The sequence below is a fragment of the Amblyomma mixtum genome, chromosome 6, assembly GCF_055824585.1.
Source record: "Amblyomma mixtum isolate Tamu chromosome 6, ASM5582458v1, whole genome shotgun sequence".
Lineage (NCBI taxonomy): Eukaryota > Metazoa > Arthropoda > Arachnida > Ixodida > Ixodidae > Amblyomma > Amblyomma mixtum.
In genome coordinates, this window is record NC_143017.1 from 146,278,818 (window position 1) to 146,301,279 (window position 22,462).

Genomic DNA, 22,462 nt, shown 5'->3' on the forward strand with positions numbered 1-22,462 from the left:
CAAGGAAGCTAATCAGAAGTTCAAAAAAAGAATCATGCGTCTCCATAAAGGACAGGTTTTGAATTATAAACTAAAGGGTGACAACATCTAACGCCTTGCTTAGTTGGCAGCACACGGCGTCGAGTAGCCACCTTAATGCAGCAATTTGCACGCTTTTGACGTAAAGCATCCAAGGTTCATGGTAGTACACAGGCCAGGTAAGAAAAAAAACTTGATAGTGTAGCAGCGCGTTTTTCGCGGTAAATGAAAGATTTTTGTGGAAGACGGATTCGAAGTGTTGGCTTGTTGCTCTGAGGAAAGAAATAGGCCTGCAATTCGCTGCGTTTCTTCTTGCACCCAGTTTGAAAATTAAAATTATGCGTGGAGTCTTCAAAACACAGGCAAACGGAGCAGATGTGATAGAGGTATTATATATAGTAGTTGGATGTCTATAACGATAAAGGTCGTGTTGAGAGGAAAACCCAGCGTCGTCGACATTGACGTGTTGAGAAAGCATGCGGTCCATCTGCCACCAAGGTCACGTGACCTTGCGACGTCATCAAAACCTGCCCACTGTGGTAGATGGCCACCTGCCCACCGGACTGTGAGGAAACTGCCCTTCGTGGAAGGTGGCAGTAAAACTATTGACTAGTCGACGGAAGTCACGTGACCTTGCGACGTCGTAACGACGTCGACACCGTGGGCTGTGACTAACTGCCCACGGAATTGTGAGCTACCTCGCCTTAATAATTATGCCCTTTTTGAATGACTGTATGCAAGACGTGCCAGCAGCATGCGTACAAGCAGCCCGAAGCCTTCTCAAATCGAGATTTTCTCTGCACACAAAATTCTTCATGATGCCCTCCTTCGCCTTTTATGTGTATGTTTTCCTTTTGCGTCATCGCAAACTCACCGGTTCCGTCAGTAATCGTGGCGTTAAGGTCGAACTCTCTTAGCCACTTGACAGCGGCCAGGCCTTAGCCGCGACTTTTGACAGCCTTTCCGAGGAGCACCAGCAACTGCGCTTAAAGCTTCCACAGGGCATACAATCCTGTCTTCGACGCGCGCTCTGTCACCTATTTTACGGACCATGAGGTCAGTAGCGTCAACATTTGTTGCACAGAAAACTTGGGTCCCTTCCTCAGAAACTGGGCTGAACTAGCCCGATACGAAGCACTTCTTGACTTTGTGAATGACGGAAGCGTCATAGGCTGCCATGAAACCAGGCCGTTATAGCAGCTTCATTATCTTCTTGCCCATTTTTCTGAAGGTACTATGGGGCCGAAAATCAATTTAAATTAAGCAGGTGCATGAACAAGACATTTCAACCCAGTTAATGGAGTGCATATTGCAACCGCGCAAAACGTCTTGTCTTGTGCTTTCCTTCTTCGTCCTGCGTGCCTGAAGGGAAGAAATACTTCCGTTCAGGCACTGAATGGGGAAGTTTATTTATTTTCGACACGCTAAATTGCAAAATAACTGGGTTGATGTAACAAGTGAAGGCGGGCTAGTTGGTGGTTGACAATGGAGTGCATATTGCAACCGCGCAAAACGTCTTGTCTTGTGCTTTCCTTCTTCGTCCTGCGTGCCTGAAGGGAAGAAATACTTCCGTTCAGGCACTGAATGGGGAAGTTTATTTATTTTCGACACGCTAAATTGCAAAATAACTTTATCAACAACAGGCTGCGTCTTAATCCTCTCTATTTGCGTTGAATTCCAGCGCGATTCCTGCTGCTTAGCGCCACTATTTGCATGATTTGCCGCACTCGTCGTCAAATGAAATGGCTGTCTGCGAAGCGACCGGCCCCCGGTTGCTGCTACAGAGGGTGTTTCACGAAACTTGAACCAAGGATTTAAAAAAAGCGGTAAACCGCAGCCCACTGAAACCAACGACACATTGTTCGCCATCATGTGGCGCTCCTCAGAATATTTTTTATTCTGCTTACTTAGTAAATTAACTAAGATGAATTATGGAAATTTTCAAATATTCATTTTAGTGCCAAGACCGTTGCGTTAGGTTGTAGAGCAGGTTTATAAACAACCGATCCCGTTTACTGCAGCATCGTATCTCCTACGGTGTCCTTTTTTCCGGCATTTAAAGAAAGCCCGCCAATTATGAAAAAGTACCACGTGACTACGCTCGTGCGCTACCAGATTGCAGCGCTCTCAGCGGCGTTTCGAGCAAACGGAGCGTGCCCGCTGACCGTGGCGAAGTGAACGGGCGCCGCTGTTAGCAGCGGCTTGACACCGCTTTTTTTTAATCCTTGGTTCACGTTACGTGAAACACCCTGTATAAACCCACGTGAGCTGAAGACTGAGTGCATCTGTACTCTGCAGCGGCAGCGGATCGGCGCTATCGCTGTGGCGCTTGGCTACATTCCTAACAAGGGATTTCCTAATGTCAGCGCAGATCAGTGTCCTTTATACTTTTAGCATCATCTGCCGCTACTTGCTACTGCCGTATGCCGATGCTGCGGCCTCCATGCCGAGAGTTTCCTCACATGCACTCTCTAGCGCAGTGTACTTCATATAGCCCATCCCTTTCCGATGACTCATCGGGCGCAAGAGCAGAAGCTGCGGGCATCATGTTGCTAGTTGCTTGGGGAGGCAGAAAATGCGAGCCTCAATTGAAATTGCGCATAAGAGGAAAACGAATCGAACTGTGCAGCCTACAAAGCGAAACCAACTGCTGTGCCTGACAGCTCAGGTGCATTCACGATTTATGATGCATTCATTAAGCTGACTGCCATAAATCGAAAATTGTCTTGAGCAGAACGTAATAAAAAATATCTCTAGTCGTTATTGGATTCGGAAACCAGTATGGAAAGCATGGAGTCCCTACAAGGACTAGTTTCCGAGAAGTATGACACGCTATTGAACGAGTTATAAGAGCGCCGCCGCGGTGGCTCAGCGGTTATGGTGCTCGGCTGCTGACCCAAAAGACGCGGGTTCGATCCCGGCCGCGGCGGCTAGAATTTCTTTGGAGGAGAAATTCTAGAGGCCCATGTACTGTGCGATGTCAGTGCACGTTAAAGAACCCCAGGTGGTCTAAATTTTCCGGAGCCCTTCACTACGGCGTCTCTCATAGCCTGAGTCGCTTTGGGGCGTTAAACCCCATAAACCAACCAACCAGTTATAAGAGCAGGAAAGCGAAGTGAGCGCTTTGAAGAAACAAATTATGGCCATTGAAACATCAGGGGGCTCTCCACAAGCCAAAAAAAAAAAAACTCAGAAATAACCCTGCCAACTCGAGCAGCATGGACGACTATGCAATTCGGAAATACACTATATAGGACACATCCAGAATGAAACTCGTTACGCAGTGTTAAGGGCATTGCAGCGATTACGTGCGCAGCATGTCACTATTCGCGGAACACCCCGTTCTCTATCGCACTAGATGGGCTTCCCAAAGGTTGTAGACTGCTCCAAAAGCCCCATACCGACAACCTGAGCAGTGGGACAACATGTTTTGCAGCTCAAGCCTAGCGCAAAAAAGTCATCTGGTTCAGCGGGCAAGGGAAAAGGCTAAGGACGTAGCAGCCCTGGACTAAGGGGAAGGGCCCCTCCCAGTTTGAGGGGCGCAAAGCTCTTTATTGAACAACCTGTTTACCACCATCACTACCCGCACTACAAACGAACCTGATGCTGTTCAAAGACATCTAGCAAAAGCAGAGACATTATCGATTCCCGTGCGGTTTCTGTCCCGAATAACTAAGGAAAAAATTATCCGCCAACACTTCCGCAAGGTTCGATTTAAAAGCGTTAGCTACGGGAGTTTTAAGTGATTACATCGGTGTGCTCAGCTAACGTGGAGAAAACCAAATCCAAACATCTCCGGATGTTTGCGTTCCGGAAAAATCCCTTTTAAAACACAAGCAACGCCATCTACCTCACGAATTTTGCGCTACTATTGTGACTTACGGTCACCTTCACTACAGCCGGTAATTTCCTTTCTTTATAAATAAAATCTATAAACCTATTCACCACAACACGACGCCGGAACCCACTGCGACGAACGGTTCTGCCGTAATGGCCGCCTGAATTTCCTTAGAATGCACGGTTTGGGGGCAGAAAGGTCATCATTGCGAATTCCACACATAATTAGGGCTCTATCTCAATTATTAATTTTATTCTCAGGAACACGTCAAGTCATTTGACACCCCTTCGAACATTCTGCATCAAACGGGTGGCTCCCAACTTTTATGCAAGGTGGTCCCGGGGGGGAGGGGGGTTTCATTTCGATGGCCGCTATACTGGCACATACACACATAACGGATCGAAAGTGCAGGTTCAAACTGTGGCGCTGCGCACCTACTTTTGCTTTGTGATATAGTGTGGTCATGTGGTAACTGCTCTGGTAAATTCTACCATGTAAACAGACCGTATACTTCCAAATAGTAAAGTTAATGAAGATTCTGCAAAAACTGCAGGTCTCTATTTGAGCCATGAGATTGAGGAAGATGCTCAAACATGTCTTCTTTATGTTTTTTTTAATAAATTCGTGATCAACCAATGTATCCTTTTTATGGGCAGACGTGATGCTAAAGCTCCGGAATGGTTTGTTGGCCCGATGTATATTTATCAATCTTTGAAAGAAATTATTACTTTTTGTGTTTTTGTTTCCTTTAGATTTTTCTCAAGCTTTTGGTGCTGCGGCCCATGCCGGTCACAAAGTAAGATGCGCCTAGCGCTCCCTCCAGCGCGTACTTTCAACGAACCTAAAACTTCTTTTCGCTACAGTAGCGACTAGAATGGCATTTTGAAAAATCTAAATATCTTTTGGATACTGCTTACAGGGGGCTACAAACTTTTCAAAAATGAGAAGCCTAACAGTAAAAGTAAAATAATAAATACACGTTTAATATGAGTTAACCAGCCTGCTATTTAACAAGTTTTAAGTTTATTTTGGTGCACACTACCACTGAAAACACATTGTCGAAGAAAGCGGTTTTCTAACTCAAAGAACCCATGTGCAAAAACTGATAACAGTCTCAGGGAAAAATATCCAGTATTTCAATCGCTAAATTAACAGGAGACTTCGTTCCAAGAAAAGGGTTACACAACTATTTTCAAATATTTTTTTTTTTGGTGGTCAAATTATTTTGTCTAGATAAATTCACGTTTAGGTAGTGACTCGCAAGGGCAGCTGACCACGCGAGTTCGCGTTTTATTCAATTCAAAGCTCCAGCCTGTGCATCGCAAACCTGTGCAAAGCTGCCACCCGAGCGTCTGTGCATTACGCACAGTTAGAACCGCTCACTCATGGCAAGCTGATCTGGATGAAGAAAATCAGGGAACTGAGAATAAAGATTTTGAAATTCTTAGCGTAATTCTCTATTTAGAGTAACCACAGTGCTGAACTTCGTTTTAATATGGCCTTTCTCTCTTCAGTATCCAGTTATACGGAAAGCCAAGCTAGTTGGTACGACACAGCGGACGCACATAACTCAATATCCAGATGCCGAATCGTAATTCATTACAAATTCGCCTAATAACAAGAATTAGTCAACTTGAAAGTCGAGCAAAGAGAAGGGCCAGTATTAAAACCCGGATAAGAGAGAAATTAATTGCAACGTAATTCATCTCTGAGTGTGTACCGCGTTATACTATCATTTCTCGAAGAAAAAACTGTTTGGCTGGTCACATTGGATTTCAGCGTTCATTTTAATGAATGCAAAAAAGAACGCCTGACTAGGTACGCTCGCAGAAAACATCGGCCAGCCCAGCAACCCTTTTCTGGCAGCAGAGCTGGTTTCATTTTTATGCGTAGGACCCGCAAGCTAGTTCCGCGTAAGCGGTTATCATTGAACGCATACTAATTAATGGTTACCCCTTTTAGCCGCTTATCATTCCTAGCGTTCCTAGCAAGCTGATACTCGACTACGCCTCTCACAACAACTTGAGTTTTTTCTGCCATCAGTCTCAATTCTTCTTTCCTCTCCGGTCACGTTCTCTTTCGGCTCAGTGAGTGAAAGTTAAACTACTACCGTAAAAGGGTATCTACCTACCTTACCTTACCACAGTCAAGGTTCCATTTCATGCAAAGGAATCTTGCACAGATTGACGACAAGTATTTTTTTCTTTCCACGGAATGAGCTAGGAGAACGTGCGATGGAATATTTATGAAGTGTTTCCCAACCAGTTTATACCCTCGACTTCCTCTCTCTCTTCTCGAAGGCTGGCAGCCTTTGCGGTCGGCAGGAAGGCAGAAGGCCTATGGAGTTGGAGCTTCGAAGTCGAATGAGTGAGTACTTCTTCATGCCTTGTAGGTGGCGAAGCGTCTCGAATGTGTAACAAGAGGAGTATGCGCTCTGCAACTCCGCATACTGCCGACTATGTTCTCTTCATGTTCAACAACGTGCAGTTTGCTTTTTGCAAAACAGGCATGCTTAGAAAGTCACTAAGATTGCTTACGGTAGGATTTCTGCGTTGTGCACCAACCTTGAATGCCCTCAGCGAGCCGGTCAAGTGTCTTCCTCTTTTAATGTCCTTTCTCTGCAGCTGACCTTAGACGAGGTCAAGTAAACGAGGCTTTTTCCTTCACTTTATTACTCCATGCCCAAAAGCCTGCTGTCGCAGTTAAGAGAAGTAAACATGGCTCTTTTTTTTTTCAGCCATTCTTTTCTACGTGCTTAAGCTGCGTAGTCAAACCGGGCTGCTTTTGTTAATATAGAGTGATGGGTAAAACCTGTGTTTAGGCTGGCAGTCTGTGTTCGTCACATTAATGGCCATTTATCAAAACATAAAAGCTGTGCGAGCTTTAAAAGTGGAAAAATAGACCTCTACTATATAAGCTACAATGAAGTTAAAGTGCCTTTTCTTTTGATAAAATTTTCTCGCGAAATTGTTCGCATGTGCCTTTGCGGCAGTGGTTTATGACTTCACCGTTGTATTAACGTTTGCTCTGCAATGCACACTTAATTCCCAGGATTATGTACTAGCACGTTATGTACTTCAAGGTGGTAATGAGTTTAGAAATCTGGCTCTGTTTGAAATCGGTATATTTCTAGCCCTTGTACACTCCAGATGTGAGACAGTTACTGCTTCTTTTCAATATTCCAATTTTACACCTCCTCTCCCGACCCTCACGCAGTTTTCTTTACGTTGAGCGATGACAAAGTGTATTCAAAGAAAGAAAAATTGTTTATCACTGAAAGGAAATTAGCTTTTGAATGCTGATGCCAAAACTTCCCCTGCCTGCTAGCGCATTTCATATGTTTTTAATTATTCACAGCCTTGGATGTAATATTTTGCCCTTTCAGCTGCTCATAATTTTTCTCCGAATGTTAACAGTTACTATTCAGTTCAAATTACGTGTAAAGTGGAAATGTCGTCATTACAAGCACTTTCAATGCCATTAGCACGTATATAAGACCGGACAATGAGGCCAATCTCGCTCTTTGCTTCACTAGATTTTATTCACGGACTATAAGACACATAATGTCTGTTTTTATTGCAGAGCAATTCGACGACACCCTTGCGTTGGGAAGCAAGGTACATTCACTGAGAGAAACCAGAAACGATGCAGTTTTTCGTGGTAACCTAATTCTGTCAGTAACTAAATTTCACTGCTTAGTTATATTATGGGGTCCCATACACTGCTTAGTTGTATGGGACCCCCATAATAAAAAAGATATCATACAACTCGAGCGTGTGCAAAGAAAAGCTGTGCGATTTATATTTGGAAAATATAGAAGACACGATTCCCCATCTACGCTTATGAAGCAACACAACATTCACACCCTAGAATCCCGAAGGAAGGTTAGTCGCCTCATCTTGCTTCATCACTGCCTGCAAGGAAAAATAAAAATGAAGTTGCCTAATTGCGTCAAAGCTCATTTTACAAGAAGAACCAGGCATACGCAGGAACACTCACTGGCACCAATTTTCGCCCGCACAAACACATTTAAAAATAGTTACTTCCCTAGAACTGTATCCGAATGGAATGCATTACCTTCTCATATTTTTCTGTCCAGCAATTTTATAGCAGAGTTGGAACGTCATCTCTTTATTTCATGAGTTTTCTTTGTTTTGTGTTGCGATGCGATGCCTGTCTATGTATTCAATTCTGATTGATGGTCTGACTTATTATTTTTTTCTCTATGCATATGCTTGTCATTTTTTGTATTGAAAAGTGTTTGAATGTGCCCCTCCTGCTAGGACCATGCATGGTCCGCAGTATTTCAAATAAAAATAAAGCAGACATTGATATTTCCCATGCGTGACATACATACAACCTAGCAACGGTAACTGGACAACATTTACCTTGCAATCAATTCAGAGGCAATGTAATGAAGTGTTAAACGTCAGTCTTTCAGCCAAGACTGAAAGCAACAGTATCTCATTTCAGTCCCATATCATGTTCTAATATTATCAATTCAAAGACTGTAGAAGTCGAAGTGTCTTTCGAGTGTCCATGTTTCCTAAAGCCAACTGTCACTTCATGCTAGGTTCGAGCCAAATTGCTGAGCATGCCATCGAAGATGGCGCTGACTCTAGAGACGGAATCCCGCTGCGAAATCCTCCGGGCATTGAGAAGTGTGAAAATAGCCGCTTGACTCCTGACATGCTGAAATTCGACATGGAGTGCAGCGCTCCACTCAACCACGGCGGCCCTGGTAGCAGCGTCACGCTAGAATGGACGAGCATTTCCTATGCTGTCAAACAGGGCAAAGGTGCGTAATTGAATTCATAGTTCTGGCGTAGTGCTAACCTAGAGTCAACTAACATTTACGATCTTACACAATTCCTCTGGGTAAAAAGAGTACAGGATTTCTGATGCATGTGCGAAACATTCCGCACATTTTCAAGTCGTTTTTTGCTCGTTTCTTCAAACATGCTCTTGTATGTTTTCGCACAAGGCGTTTTTCTTGCCATTCCAAGGAGATTTCCGCTAATTGTGTAACAGTCGACACGCACCGTGCATCAAGTATACCCAAGTACAACTTCGCAATGGAATAGGAATGCCCCGACCTTTGGTTTTTCGCCACCTTTATGCGTTACCCCAGTTCAGATGAGTTCGCAAACTTGCAGCTACTCATGAACAAAAAAAAATTCCATTACTGGTGGAGTCAAAACACGGGAGATTAACGTTTCAGTATTTGTACAGCTCCTTTGAAAGCATAAAACTCTGGCAGGCCAAAACAGAAGCTTTGTTTCATACAAACCTGATGTGGAAGAGCAAAGGTAGATTCAGTTATTTATAATTTCCAATGCGCCGTAGAATAAGCGACCTCACGTTTATCCTTCTGGTGGTGCAAATTGAGACAGGATGCCTGCTATGCTGACACCGATACGCTCAGATTAATGCCACAAGTAAAAGCTATGCTTTGTTGAGACCCTCATACTAACAACTTTGGAGAAGCCGGGTGCAGTCACCAGTCAAAGGGTGGGGCTAGATCTTTAGTAAAGTAGGCTTGAGTCATTGGCAACGATGCGTCACGCGTGTGCAACTCAAGCTCACAAATGGTCGGTCTTGCATCCATATGAGACAGTTGTCCAGCGGGACAGGAACAGCCCTGGGAAGTGTGAGCGTGCGTCACTGACAGTGTTGGAGCAGCCAGATCCTGAAAGTAGTCATGTTGTCTCTGGTGGGAATGGGGAGTTTGGGATTAGAGTGTAATGGTGCGAGGGTGCAGTAGTTCAGCATGCTCGGACTACGCCATGACCTCATCAGTTTATAGAACAATACCACCATGTAGGACACTTTCGCTTACATATGTGGTAAAACTAGGCCCGACTGAAAGTTTTCTCGATTTTTGAGCAGAAATTCTAATTTTACATCCCTTTTAGATGAGCATGCTTTCAAATATGTTAGCGCTGGCAGCGTGCCATCCTGAGTGGACGGCCGTCAATGTGTTCGGAAGAGCCTGAAGGGCGCCATACTTGTCCTTGCTCTGCGGCCACTCCACCTTATTAGCTGCTTAGGCACAATTCTCTTGGCGCTCACTAGCGATTTCTAGCTTCACTTCACAGCACACAACAAAAAAACAGGCTGCGATAGTGCACGACGAAACGTTCGGACGCGCGCGCTACGTGTACTTCTGAAAATAACGACAAGAATGCACTTAGGGAAGGCCTAGCCGCCGGCCGCCGAGGCGAAGGTGCCTGGCGAAATGTATGAAGTGTTGCGACGGTACAGGCGCTCTCAGCCGTTTTCCTGCTTCATGTCGCAGAGCCCAGAAAAAAAGAAACAAAACGAGGAACTGAGTTATGCAATTGCGTAACAACCATGACGTGTGCTATCGTTGACAAATAGAGGAAAATATTCTGCTTGAGTTCGTAGCCGGTTGCACCCAAGGCCGCGGCACGCAGCTGAGGGCAAGTTGCAACTTCAGTTATTCGACGATGTCTGTTCAAGCTCTTAACAGGACGCACGTCTTCCAAAGGGCTACACGTTTTAGGCTCAGTTGCAAATTATATGCTGTCCTAATCTTGGTTAATCTAAGTTTACTTCACCTGTTCTAGTACCTTTTCTTCTAGTACACAGTAAGAAATGATTATTCGCATTGATAAACGGTAACATTTGTCGGTACTTTTCTGCTTGTTTTCAGCGCGGACGTATTAAATGCCTTGTTGCCCTTATTTTACTTTTTTTTTTTCAGAAAAACGAACGCTAATCAGTAACATGCATGGCAAATGTTCACCTGGCACCTTGACTGCCATAATGGGACCCTCTGGAGCTGGAAAAACAACGCTTTTAAATGTTCTTTCAGGCCACTAGTAAGTGACATTCTGTTTACATTCACCTCTTCACGGCCGTGAGTGCATGCCAGTAACTGGGTGGGAGTCAAATATGCCCATTCGGCCTCGTTACGCCTCCGATTGCCCGTGATATTGTGCGTACTCGAAGTATAATTAAATTGAGTGCTAAAAATGATGGAAGACACGGAAGCCTTGGATAGTAAAGTTTTCAGTGGGAAATGTGTGAGTAGCGGATAAATCTTCTTTCATATATTTTTGAAAGTAGTCGCTATTTTCACCCTACCACACACATTCCCGATCACGACGTGTAATGCTTTCCTGGGAATAGTTACCTTTTATACTGTTTATCAACTCGTTTGGAATCTTAGCCTTTAATAGTGCCAGTATAGTAGTCCCAGCAGTACCTCCTCCTCGCTGAGGTAGCAGTCGATAGTGGCTGCACCGCAACCATGACTTCGTCTCAAACCTTTTTCAGAAAACTTGAATACCGTACACACTCGCGTAATTACCGCGCTTTTTTTCTAGAAAAAAATTCTTAATGTTTGTGACATGCGTTCATTGTGCGGGAAAACATAATCAGGAAATAAATTTTAAGCGGTAAAAACAGGTCAGAAAATAGGCTGCTCGAATGAACGCTTCATTCTGTAAGACTAACCTTAAAAACATAACAAAATACAATGTCCAGCATGGTTTCCGTGCTGTAAAGCCTAGTCTATAATGTTTCTCCGAAACCAGCAGGTATAATTCACGTAGCTGTCCATGATGCTGTACATCGAGAGCACAACTAGGTCACTATAGAAGAACCTACAGTATTCAGCACGAAGACACATCACAACAGGTTGCTATTGATATGATCTTTATTGTGGCAGATCTAATCGAGCAAACCGTTGCTACCAGCCGTGGTTCCTTTTCGTCCCCTGATTGTTGTTCTTGTTGAAAACTTTATTCTTCATAAATTCAAAGGGGAAGGGTGATGAGGTTAGGTGAACGGGAGTCATTGTGCCCTGGCGGCCTCCGCAACCCGTTTACATACCGCCGCTTGGACTTCAGGGTCTAAGTTGCGAATCAGTGCCTCCGATTTCCGACATTGATTTCGATATTGATATGTCTATTTAAGAGATATGATTTACCTCATATTACGTGGGTGAGGTTGGCACGCTGAGGCCCGAGTTTGCGTGTGCCTGTGTATCTATCTGGATAGAGAAAGAGAAAGAAGAACGGGAAGGCAGGGAAGTTAACTAGGCCACACCCGGTATAATGCCCTTCACGTAGTAATATGTTGTAGGATGAGAGTATGTGTCAGTCCGCAACGGGAGCCAAGTGGGCCTGGGCCTTGGTTAGGAATCTGTGGTCAGCAAAGCATTGTTCGCGGCGGTATTCTTGAGTGATTTCTTGATACATGGTTACTGAATGCTTGCACCTATTAAAATCGCTTTCCTTGTCTCCCGCTGTCCGGTAAGCTAATTATCGGGCCCTGTTATGGGCGGAATGTTTGCCTGGGAGAGAGGAGTGGGCGGGTGCCCAGACGATGCTGAACGTGTGAGCGGGAATGGGAGGATCATGGCCTCGTACCCCGATATGTGGCCCCGGAAGGAATTCTGAACGGCACCCTTGGCGTCGAAATGATAGTGGTAGCTTTGGGTACGGTAAAGATCAGAGCTATGGCCGCCTCCTCCTCATTTCATGTACTGGTGATGGTGATCACGCCGCCGCTCAGAAGGACACGCCTACACCCGGGCGTTCGTGTCGACCATCGCCATTGGCAGATCCATGGCATGGTCTGCCGTGTCCGTGTGACCCAGGATCCTTGTGGCAGCGTTCGTGCATATGTTTATAGCAATCTCCACCCTCCACCTTCCACCCCCCCCCCCCCGCCCTCCCAAATGGAATGCGCTTCGTGGTATTTGGGATGCCTGTTCTTCCGTAGGAGGGACACCAGAAGATGCGTGTGGACTTTCCTCGGGAAGTTTTTTTTGGGCCGCGCCGTGCCCTCGTGTTCAATCTCTAGCAGGGCGAAAATGTGTCAGCCCGTCACTGAGGTGGTGAGGCGAGTATATTGGATCCGTCGAGCACCATTTTCATTGACCTTTCATTTCATTGGCGGTTCAGTACTTACGGTATAATATTTCTAATGTCTTGCTACTGTGTAAATGTCTACTGGGCGTAATGGGAATGCACAACGTGGTGATATCCGTAGTATGTGCGGCTCGTTCTTAAGGTTTAACACCAGCATTTTATTTTTATAGCTTATTTAACACAACGATGTTTTTACACTTTTGAAGTTTACGTAAATTGTTTTGGGGCATGAGGTTGCGACTAAAGCGATGGAAGAGCTAGAGGAGACCTGGCATTAATATGCTATCTGCACTCATTAAAAACAGTGTACCATACTACTACAAGTGAGGACGAAAGTTTCTTAAAATGTAAGCTTCAAATACAATTTCTGCACCATCTGGTGGTCGGCGCTCTGCAGAGTACAGTGCGCATGGCGCGTACATTCAGGGGTCACTGGGGCGTCTATCGGGGAAACGTCTGTGCTCGAGCGCTCTCTGAATTAGGTGTACGTCTGTGTATCTTAGCACTAATTAACAGCCATGGCTTTAATCCCAAACTACAATTAATTATGGCAGCTTCGGCTATCGTTGTTCTATGAATGCGTGCTGCATATTTTGTCGTTGTACTGCAATATGCGGGTGCAATATAGCGCTTCAGTGCAATATGGTCTTCTGACTTGAGATTCAATGTTGGGGCTTGTCTCGTCAACGCTCGCTTGCACTTGCACTGTTCTCTCAACCACAGTGACCGAGGCTACGAAGGCGAAGTCCGCGTCAACGGCTGGGTGCGGAACACGGAGCTCTTCAACCGACAGAGCTGCTACGTCATGCAGGACGACGTCTTGCTACCGGAGCTGACCGTGCGCGAGTCGTTGGACATGAGCATTCGTCTCCGCTTGCCGTCCCTGCCGCCGGGCAAGCGGGCCCATTTGGTAGGCAAATAGTTTTACGGTTATTGCTCCACAAATCCTGAGTAAGCCGCCGCGGTGACTCAGTGATTATGGTGCTCGGCTACTGACCGGAATGACGCGGGTTCTAGCCGCGGTGGTCGCATTTCGATGGAAGCGGAATGCTAGAGGCCCATGTGCTGTGCGACGTCAGTGCACGTTAAAGAACCTCTGGTGCTCGAAATTACCCAGAGCTCTTTACTACGGCGTCCCTGATAGCCTGAGTCGCTTTGGGACATTGCACTTCATACAACCAAAATCCTGAGTAAATCCTCACGACCAGTCCGCCTTGGACAATAACGGGAGTGTGACATCTCCGTACTTCCCACCACACCAATTTGAAAGGACGCCTACCCTCTGTACCTACCCTCTGTGGATATATATCTAAGTGCTCCTGACCCATCTAGGAATTGAAGTTGGCACTCTTAAACCCCCACGTCCAGGTATTGCTCAGTCAGACTTCCAGATCTGTTTACCAAGGAAACGAGAATCTCGAGTGTGTGTCCTGTGTGCTATACAGGGTGTCCCAGCTAACTTGGACTAAGATTTTAAAAACCTCAGCGTTCTTCAGGACTGAAATATCGTGGATGTTGTAAGGGTTTATCTAAAGTTACAGTGCCATTTTTTTTGCTCGGCCTACTAGAATAATAAGTCGAGGTAAATTAATTAACTTTTTAAATGTAGCCTGAAACGTTCAGGCGTCTATAGGAAAGTTGTGGAGCTCCACAAATATTGTCCAACCCAGAGACTTCCAACGAGGTAGACTTATCATGGTCGTTTTTATTCGGGGAAAACGAAAGCCCGCGTAGCTTAAAAAATACCACGTGACAGGGCACTCCACGCACCCGAATGCGCAGAAATTACAACGACCCCTTTCGTGCTTTGTGAAAAACATCGCTCGCTTCGCTCCTTTCGTGCTGCCCACGAGAGATCTTCGCGTAGCGCTTGGTTGCAAGAAAAGCGCGGCTCCCGTATCTGCGGCGATAATTGTGCTCCTCCGCGACATCGGTGAGCGGCTGCTGACGAAGCGCTTTGTAGGAGCGCCGTCGCCAGCCACTGCCAGTAATGTCAGAGCCAAGCAAACGTTGAAGCCCTTTCTCGTAAAGGCCGATTCACACGACGGTCCGTTCTCCCTCGGCCCGCGCGTCACGTGTTCATGCGTCAGCATATTGAGAGGCGCGCTGACCAGGCCGTGGGTCGACAGCGCGCCTTTCAATGTGGTGACGCATGAACACGTAGTGCGCGGGCCCCGGGCGAACGGACCGTCGTGTGAATCTGCCTTTAGGGTAGAAAAGGCACGGCGCGGGCGATGTTTTTACAAAGCACGGATGAGGGCGCTGTTATTGGGGCGCATTCGGACGCACGAAGCGCGCTGTCACGTGGTATTTTTTAAACTCAGCAGGCTTTCGTTTTTCCTGAATAAAAACGACCGCGCTAAGTCTATCTCGTTGGAAGTGCCTGGGTCGGGCAATATTTGTGGAGCTCCACGACTAATTATTCAAGTAGGTCAAGCAAAAAAATGGTACTGCCACTTTATGTAATCTCTAACAACATCCACGCAATTTAAGTTCTGAAGAACGCTGAGGTTTTTTTTTTTTTAATCCTGGTCTAAGTTAGCTGGGACGCCCCGTATAGTCAGGCAGGCCTGATGTTTGCCTTGAGTCGCCTCATTCATGATGTGTTAGGGTCGTGCAGTTATCGTTCTCACTTCACAACAGGAGAAAAAGAGAGAAACAGAGGAAAATGAATACAGGAAAAGTTTCAAGGCATAATACCCGATTGGATTTGCTAAATATGGGAAGGATGATTAAGAGAGGAGATAAACAGGAGAGAAAAGGAGCGAAGAAAAGTTCAATCCATAATGTCCATCTTACGTGATCGTTACCATGCGCCTGTTGTGGCTAAGAAAAAAGAGTAAAACAGCAGCTGCCAGGAAAACCAGCTTGCCTGCTTTCGACTAGGTCGCAGCAGGCGCGATACCCTCCATTCAACTTGGTTGCAGCTGGCATGCAAGGGTTTCGTCCTTTCCATGCGGCTGCGGCTGCCACGAGTCCAGTTTTCATTCTTCATCAGGACGCATGATAGGTTTTTCGCTATTGACCCAGAAATATTAGTGGGTGAAAATCAAACAGTCATTTCCCTCTCACAGGTCACCCGCGTTTCGTCTTCGCTCCTCCATTTGCATTTCCCTGTGCTCGCAAAAGGGGGAGGTCAATGACCTACTCTCCCCTTTTACACCTGCCAACCATGGCAGGCGGGAGCTAGCGAGTGGAGGCTTCACCGGGACACATTACGGCTTTTTTGCTAGTGACCCACCTAGGGCTACGCAGTGCGCCTGCAAACCGTGGCAGGTGACAACTGGCAGGTGGAGGCTACATCCGCACCCAGCACTACTTTTTCGCTATCGGAGCGTGTAGTGTTCGCGCACTACAGGGATTCAAAAAAAAATTCAGGTTTCTTTTGATATTTTGTGCTATGAGATAGCACAAATACGCAGAGGTTTCAAGAAAATCTATCGGTAAAAACTAAGAATAATTAGACTCAGGCCTCTCGCATTTCATAAAAAATTCTTAGCGCCGCTGGCTTCCCGAAATTAGAGCAGATGCGAAGCCAAGGTTTTACTGGCAACTTTTAGGCACGAGACTGAGGATTTCAATGATTCGCAGAGCGCTTGCAGCTGCTGAAGGCTGTACTTTAATAGCCGATTAGACAGTGAACGACTATAACGACACAACCTCATCACCAACAGAACTTCTCGGTCTTCTTGTGGCAGTTCAGCTGGAATATAAGCTTTCCGGAGAAACAGCGAAGAAAAACCAGCCCCGAGAGTGTTTAGTTTTGAAGTGAGAGCTTTTATACCGCTGCCCGTGCCGCGTGCACAAGCGCGGCTTCTTCATCGTAGACAGACCGTTTTGAGCGTGGCGCGAAGTGCGCTACGGGGTTGCCGGGTAGAGCGGGAGCCGCAGGAGCAATGGCGAGTGCACTTGGATGAAACGGGCACAAAACCAAGGTACGGAAGAAAGCCAAGGTCGGCGGTAGTGAAGGGCTGCTGGTGGGCTGGGTCAGTCCTCTGCCAAGGCGGAGGGGGGATGGTTGACGGGGAAGGACAGGGCAGTACGCAGCAGAAGCAAGAAGTCCGGTGTCCCAAACGGCGTAGGAGAAAGGCACGGAACGACCAAGAAACGCGCCTCATTGGGACGTCATTCTGGAGGATGGAGTGATCTGTCTAAAGGACTCACTGCGCAAGGTCCTCGACATGTGATTTCATTTGGAGTCGTGTCGACCTTAACACGCTGTTGAAGCTGGCGCAGCGAAGGGTGCATGTGGTGACAGTTCCTACAGACGTATGCAAAGAGAAGTTCTTGATATCGCGCGGCACTGAGCTATTGAGGTGTAACACGACCATGATCGAAAGCGTAGCTGCGATATGTCCTTGGACTGTGACTGAGCTCGAAGTTGCCGCGTTTTTGCTGAAATGTCTGTGGAGAGCAAGGTTCAGGTGTCGATGATGTGAAGTAGAGATAAAGCTTCTCAGCGTGAGCATCCGGCATGGAAAGGGCACGTTTTTTAAACGGGTGCAGTAGGACACGTACAGCAGGAGCTTCCAGGGATCCTGCTGGCAGCCGCGATAGCAAGGAGCAGCTTTAAATTCTCGACTTGTGAAACCTCACACTGGTGACAAAGGCGCTCTCACTAGTGAGGTTAAACAAGAGCGAGACGGTCAGCTGAGCTGCTGGTCCTCGAGAGCCTGGGAAATTTCTGCCGTTATCAACTTCAGCTATGCAAGTGAACTCTACCTGACTCCGAAGCGGTTGAAGACATCTGCCCTGAGTTCGCTGTACGGACTGGCGCTTGAAGTTGGTGATTCGAGGTCTTCAGGAATTCGAATCGGAGCGCGATACGCAACAAGCAGTGTTTGAAGGCCTGGTTGGTTATGCAGTTCAAGATTAAGGAAGCCTCGAAATGCCGCATCCACGTGCCGATGCCACTTGAGCGAAAGGTAGGTAGGGATGGGGTCAGCTCAGGCTCCGGTCAGGTCGCTATATACCGTGAAGGGGGACACGGCGATGTGCGTCAGGTTTGCCGACTGCAGCGTCCTCGCCACAGCAGTGCCACCAGCTGTGTTGCCTGGCCGTTGCCGACGTGAAGGAGGTCGAGCAAGCCGGCAGCATGGACGGTACAGGACGGAGAAGCGGGATGAGTGGACGTGCTCGGACTACACAACAAATCTTGCCGCAGCTAAAACGAGAAACAACCGATCTTCTACAGTGTTAGGATTCGAACTGACACGATTTATTGCGCCGCTAACGCTGCGTGCACAAGTTCCAGCCTCTTAGTCATCGACGTGACCGGCCATGTTTCCAGCGTGAGGGGCACGATTGCAAATACAAGCTCAGTGATGCGGGAGCATGTTTATTTCCTCTGAAATTCTATCCCTCCATTTGATCTTACCTCATGGAAAAAGAAAGTCATGGGTGTGTGATTTTTTTTTTTTGTATGACGGCACAAGGAGGCATTCAGTTGATTTACCTAAGCAAAATATCCAACAAGCAAGCGCAAGGTCACGTCTATCAGTTTCCACAGTAAAATCTCTTGCGTGTAGGGGTGACGGCAAATTATGGACTCTATACCTTCCGAAATCTAATCTTGTGGCATGATATCGGCCCAGATTTCTGCGCGCCCTTATCTGCATCCAGTAGCAGAGACCTGACAGTTTGTTAGGCTCCGCAAATTTGGTGCTTAAACTTTAGACTTTTCTTGCTCGACAGTTGAACACTCCCGCAGAAAGCATGTACTATGGCATAATACCATTTGCAAACGCTGCTTTTCACAGCCATATTCATCTCTTCCAGGTGAACGAAGCACTGTCACAATGGGGACTTGGAGAGTGCCAGAGCACGAGAGCTGGAAACCTGTCAGGAGGACAGCGTAAGAGGTTGTCTATTGCGCAGGAGCTTGTCAGCAAACCACCTGTCATCTTCCTCGATGAACCCACCAGGTGAGCCCACCGCTAATGTAGTCGTCTTCCAGTTTGCAGCGTACTTCACACAAAGCGACGATTCTAGAAGCGCCTGGTTTTAATTTTAATTTTTCCCCACGAACAGCAAAAAGCTTACTTATTCTTATGGAATCTTGAAGCGGCCCCTTGCGGACGCTCTAATGTAATTTACAACGCAAATAAAGGAGTTGCTTGTAAGTAATCACGCCGTGCTGTTATTTTCCTTCTCGCTCGCCTCTGTTATGGTCCAGGATCTGTGGTGTTATGCACTCTTACTGTTGACCTCTCTTTGAAACGGTCTCGAAACACCAAGACAATAAATCATCCGATCACTTCTTACCGGGCTCAACAACCCTAGCTCTCGAGCACGGGAAGATAAATATCAAGCACGGAAAGGAATATCGAGCACGGTGAGAAGATCATTAAAGTTCACTCGTATTTCCTTGTTGCTGCTATCATGCACATTACCTACTTCTGGAAAAAACTCATCCTCCATTCCCCTCCCTCCCACTCTCCCACCCTGATCTTCTTTCTTTTATCGCCAGTGGTCTTGACTCTATCACCGCACTTCGCTGCGTTTCTGCAATGAAGTCTTTGGCGTCGGATGGCCACACAGTTATATGTTCCGTCCACAACCCAAGCGCGAAGATCTTCTCTTATTTCGACGTGGTAAGTGTACAGAGAAATATCTGCTTAAAATACATAATAATAACTCTGATTTCTAAAGTAATAAGCGCAACCGCATTAAGCTATTTTGCGGTGAACGTTGCATGTTTGTTCGTGCTCGAGGTCACCAGCACACGGTCTTATCACTTTGTGACGCGAGACGGGATCTAATTTATACGACAAAGCGGTAGCAGCGTGGATCTACGGCGCTCGAGTATGCCGTAAGTATTCTCCGCGTTTTATCTCGAAAGTTCTTCGCCAAATTTAATAAGCGTGGTCATGAGCAGTGGTGAGCCCCTGCACTTCGACGACTACCGAGGAAACCGTTGCCATCGCCGCTGTCCAGTTATTACTGATAGCGGGAACAAGTTAGCCCACTAAACAGTCTTCTTTCAAAACACTCGCTATCTTCTCACTGGCATACTGTCACCACCACGTGGCACCTAGTGGATGTACCTGGTGCACAAACGACTCTACCTTTAAGTAGCTGCATTAGCCCAAGTCGTTCTCCAGCGCACAACGAAGAAGCCGTTGAACCTGGAGACACCCTATTGATGGTCGACTACCTCAGAAGATAAGGCGCACATCTGAAGCCGCTACGTCGTCCATGGTGACGACAGCACTCCCGATCATTCTTCACACACCCCTTGAGCCCCTGACCATCGGCAGTATTCGAAGTGAAGATCCTGAAGAGTATGAACGAGTAGCCGCTTTCAATGGGCAAGATGATTTAACTAAGCTATGTTTTTTTTAGCTGAATATTCCCAGACCTGGTTTGAAAGCCATGAACCTCTTTTGTCGACATGGGAATCAATTAAAAGGAGGCCGTTAAAAGTGTTTACAAGTGTCGCATGGAAGAAACAAGCCGTGGACATGGTGCAGTTGCGCATTCAGTACTCCGAGAGGCGCTGACTGCCTATGTGAGCAGACGAAAAGGAACTTTTTGGTGCCAAGCAACATAAAGCAACCTGTTGACGGGTTCATTCGTAATCACAATCAGAATCAGAATCTTGGCCATCTTTGGGAATTACGACGACTGTTTTTCACCTTCTTCAAAGCTACGACAAACACCAAATGAGAAGCATCAAATCGTAACCGACGAATAGATCCGACTTCTTCGTCGAGACCCCTACCTATTGTAGACGAAAGAATAGACGTAGAACCGCTGTTGAGGACAGACAGCACGCTAAACCGGCTCCTCAAAACAAGGTACATCTCGTCGATAGATCTCAAGGATGGCTGTTGGCAAATGAAAGCTGACGAACGCGACTGTCAGAAGACAGCCATCATCACGCCCAAGGACCTCTTCGAGTTAAAGGTTATGCCATTTATACTGTCCTTCGCGCTAGCAACATTACAAACGTTTATAGACAAGGCGTTAGCAGGCCTCAAATTGCAAACTTGCCTAGTTCACCTTATGGGGTCGTTGCCTTCGCGGCTAACATTGACGAACATCTGAAAGTGCTGCCCCCAGCACTCCGAGCTATCAACTCTTCTGGACTGGGCAGAGTGAAACAAACGATAAAGAAGGCTGAAAAAGTATGTACAGAAAAAGTGTGCAAATAATTTGGTCAATAACAGCACGTAAACATTCGATTTGGTTCTTTTCAATGTGAAACTCTTGATCTGACCCAGTTTTCTTCAGAAAACATTATTTATATACTAGCAAGTTAAGCTCTGTCTACAAAAATATTGCTTTAAAATGATTATGCTCTTAATGCAGTAGAAAAAAAATTAGGCCATTGTCTGCAATCGCAGGTCTGCTCAACTTCAGCAACACAAGCAAGTAAATATCAACAGCATGTTTTTATGACAAGGCATTCTGGCATTCTTGTCTCCGGTTCCCACTTCATCAACAGAAAAGCAAACTAGCTAGAATATATCATTTCTATAATTGATTAAACTACACTTTAGCATCCTAAATTTATGTTTAACAGTGAGATAGCTCATGCAGATAGGGCACGAAACAACAGGATGACCACTAGTCCAGTTTTTCTCTGCCTGCTTCTGCCATTTCTCTGCTAATAACCAATTTAAGAAGCGAATACGAACTAGCCCCGCTAAACACTTTAAAGATCAAAGTTGACGAAAAGTATCCTTGCGTCGTTTGCGACGGGGCTAATGATACGTTCGTAATTGTTGTTGTTGTTGTTTTTTTAGAGGGGGTCAAGATCTTTCGCCGATCTCTTCAAATCCTATGCAGTCGATTGTAAAGTAGTGCTGGAGAAAGAATTAAAAACCCACGCCCCAGAGAGTCAATCCTTTGAGGCTCAAGCAAACAAAAACAAGGTTGTCAGTTGTGGATTTGGAACATTTTGATCTGTGCATCAGCAGAATCTGACTCGTTGTTTATTTGAAATAGAATTTGAGCACAGTTTTTTTTAGCTGTTACGGGGAAACTTTCGCCATCACAACTTTTACAAAGGAAAAATCTATAATGTGTTTCTCATTGCAGTATAATTCGACTTAGTGTAGTTTTCTGAATTTGGCTTATTCGAAAAGAACTCCTCAAATACTTTTCTTAGAAAGACTTCACCTGTCTTGTTGATCCGACTGCCGTCACCACCACGTGACAATACATCGTACGAATTGTACCAGCATAGTTTGATACATTGAACCTTTCTTTTGCAGCTGTATATGATCTCAGGTGGACGCTGCATCTATAATGGCGCTGTACAGTCACTAGTGCCTTTTCTGGACTCTCAACGTCTGCACTGTCCCATGCACCACAATCCAGCTGATTACAGTGAGTGGGTGTTGGTTGGTTTATTTGTTTATTGGGGTTTAACGTCCCAAAGCAACTCAGGCTATGAGAGACGCCGTAGTAAAAGGCTCCGGAAGTTTCGGCCACCTGGGGTTCTTTAACGTGCACTGACATCGCACATTACACGGGCGCCTAGCATTCCGTCTCTATCGAAATGCGACCGCAGCGGCGGGGATCGAACCCGCGTCTTTCGGGATAGCAGCCGAGCGCCGTAACCACTGAGCCACTGCGGCGGGGCAGTGAGTAGGTGTGTTGGCAACGATACTTCAAGAGTAGGTGTGTTGGCAACGATACTTCGAGAAAAAAATTATCCTTGGTGGCATGCAGAAGTAAATTAACAAATTTGCGA

At 46.2% G+C, this 22,462-nt stretch overlaps 2 protein-coding genes across 3 annotated transcripts in view; one reads left to right on the forward strand and one right to left on the reverse strand.

The window, feature by feature from the left end:
- The window catches only part of LOC149340684 (uncharacterized), a 183,316-nt gene that overhangs the window by 67,338 nt on the left and 93,516 nt on the right, over positions 1-22,462 (reverse strand). The gene's annotated exons all lie outside the window — the stretch shown is intronic.
- LOC149340687 (ATP-binding cassette sub-family G member 1-like) overlaps positions 6,161-22,462 on the forward strand; it is a 35,507-nt gene continuing 19,205 nt past the window's right edge. The window contains exons 1-7 of one of the 2 annotated variants that reach the window (XM_089549498.1): positions 6,161-6,223; positions 8,430-8,654; positions 10,584-10,701; positions 13,483-13,669; positions 18,538-18,683; positions 19,229-19,352; positions 21,981-22,095. In XM_089549498.1, the coding sequence (XP_089405624.1) occupies positions 6,196-6,223; positions 8,430-8,654; positions 10,584-10,701; positions 13,483-13,669; positions 18,538-18,683; positions 19,229-19,352; positions 21,981-22,095 (943 nt within the window). In that variant the 5' untranslated portion in view covers positions 6,161-6,195. The remainder of the gene's footprint in view (positions 6,224-8,429; positions 8,655-10,583; positions 10,702-13,482; positions 13,670-18,537; positions 18,684-19,228; positions 19,353-21,980; positions 22,096-22,462) is intronic. The other variant, XM_089549500.1, reaches the window with a different exon arrangement.